The following is a 1,713-nucleotide window of genomic DNA, read 5'->3' as shown; positions in this document are numbered from 1 at the left end:
GAGCCAAACACATACATATGATTCCGTTTTATAAACTGTACAAAGTGAATACTCATTGGACGTTACATAACAAAGATCCCTAACTGACTTCTCCATAGTAAGAGAAGCGAAGGTATAGGAAGGAGAAATTGCGAGAGACAAAGAGAAAATTGAGAGGCAAATTGATTTGTTTTCTCTGTGAATGGTGATTAGGTCAATGTCTGTCAAATGGTGAACATACTATGTGAAGATTATGTCAGTATTACCTCATTAAAACTATTAAAAATAAAAGTCTAATGTGGTAGAAGATGAGGAGAGAAATAAAAATAATACAAGAAAAGTGATGAACTCCCGAATACCCACATGAATTAACCCTCAGTTTTTCTCTATTACTTAGAAAGACACCAAGGTACAGCCAAATAATATCACAGTATCATTTTAAGAAGATTGTTTTGTAAACCTCACTTGGAATTTCTAGCTCTTTCCTAGAGTTAATTTAGGGAACAGTTGGATCCAATTGTGAGAAACGTACGCCAGACACTGAGACTGGCTCTTACCAGATGTGAGCTCTTAGACATGTCACATGGCCGCTCCGTGCTTGGGGGTTTACATTCACATCTGTAAATGAAGGAAACATTGATTCCCAAAGAGCATATTTCATGTGCATGTAAAAGTATGAAGGCTAATGAGAATTAATTACTTATGAAGTATAATCACCCACATCCACTCTTGGACACAGCCCACTCTGATGCATCCCTAACAGAACTCATTATATAGTAGGAGACATGCAAATAGGGTCCTCCCTATGCTTATATGAAAACTAACCTAGCCCTGACCCTGCAGCCCTGGGAGAGCAGCCCCAGCCCTGAGATTCCCAGGTGTTTCCATTCGGTGATCAGCACTGAACACAGAGGACTCACCATGGAGTTTGGACTGAGCTGGGTTTTCCTTGTTGCTATTTTAAAAGGTGATGCATGGAGAAATAGAGATGTTGAGTGTGAGTGAACATGAGTGAGAGAAACAGTGGATCTGTGTGGCAGTTTCTAACCAGGGTGTATCTCTGTTTGCAGGTGTCCAGTGTGAAGTGCAGCTGGTGGAATCTGGGGGAGGCGTGGTACAGCCTGGGGGGTCCCTGAGACTCTCGTGTGCAGCCTCTGGATTCACCTTTGATGATTATGCCATGGGCTGGGTCCGCCAAGCTCCAGGGAAGGGTCTGGAGTGGGTCTCTGGTATTAGCTGGGATGGTGGTAGCACATACTATGCAGACTCCGTGAAGGGCCGATTCACCATCTCCAGAGACAACGCCAAGAACTCCCTGTATCTGCAAATGGGCAGGCTGAGAGCTGAGGACACGGCCGTGTATTACTGTGCAAAAGATACACAGTGAGGGGAAGTCAGTGAGAGCCCAGACAAAAACGTCCCTGCAGGAAGACAGGAGGGGACTGGGCTGCAGAGGGCACTCAAGACACACTGAGCACAGGGTTAGTTCTGGGGCAAGTTGCTCAGGAAGGTTAAGGGCTGGTTTCCTTTCAGAGTCTTAGCAATTTCTCCATCTAACAGTTTCCCCAGGAACCCTGTCTAGATCTGTGATCTGGATCTGCCAAGACTGCCTGTGTCACCTTCCTCACCTGTGACTTTGGGGGAGCTGATCGTGGACACTCCAGTGTGTAGGATTTCTTGGTGACAGCAATTGTGTCTTCTGTCTAGGCGAGTCTAGGGCCGGCCTTCAGAAAG

General features: G+C 45.5%; 1 gene segment (V, D, J or C); it reads left to right on the top strand.

Moving 5' to 3' along the window:
• The first annotated feature begins 715 nt into the window (after positions 1 to 715).
• On the top strand, positions 716 to 1,389 carry LOC117071255. The segment is given in 2 exon segments: positions 716 to 946; positions 1,050 to 1,389. Coding segments are annotated over 2 exon segments (471 nt in total).
• The last annotated feature ends 324 nt before the right edge of the window (positions 1,390 to 1,713 follow it).

Source organism: Trachypithecus francoisi, unplaced genomic scaffold (genome assembly GCF_009764315.1).
Source record: "Trachypithecus francoisi isolate TF-2019V2 unplaced genomic scaffold, Tfra_2.0 Lachesis_group3, whole genome shotgun sequence".
Classification (NCBI taxonomy): Eukaryota; Metazoa; Chordata; class Mammalia; order Primates; family Cercopithecidae; genus Trachypithecus; species Trachypithecus francoisi.
This window is presented reverse-complemented; position numbering and strand designations above follow the sequence as displayed.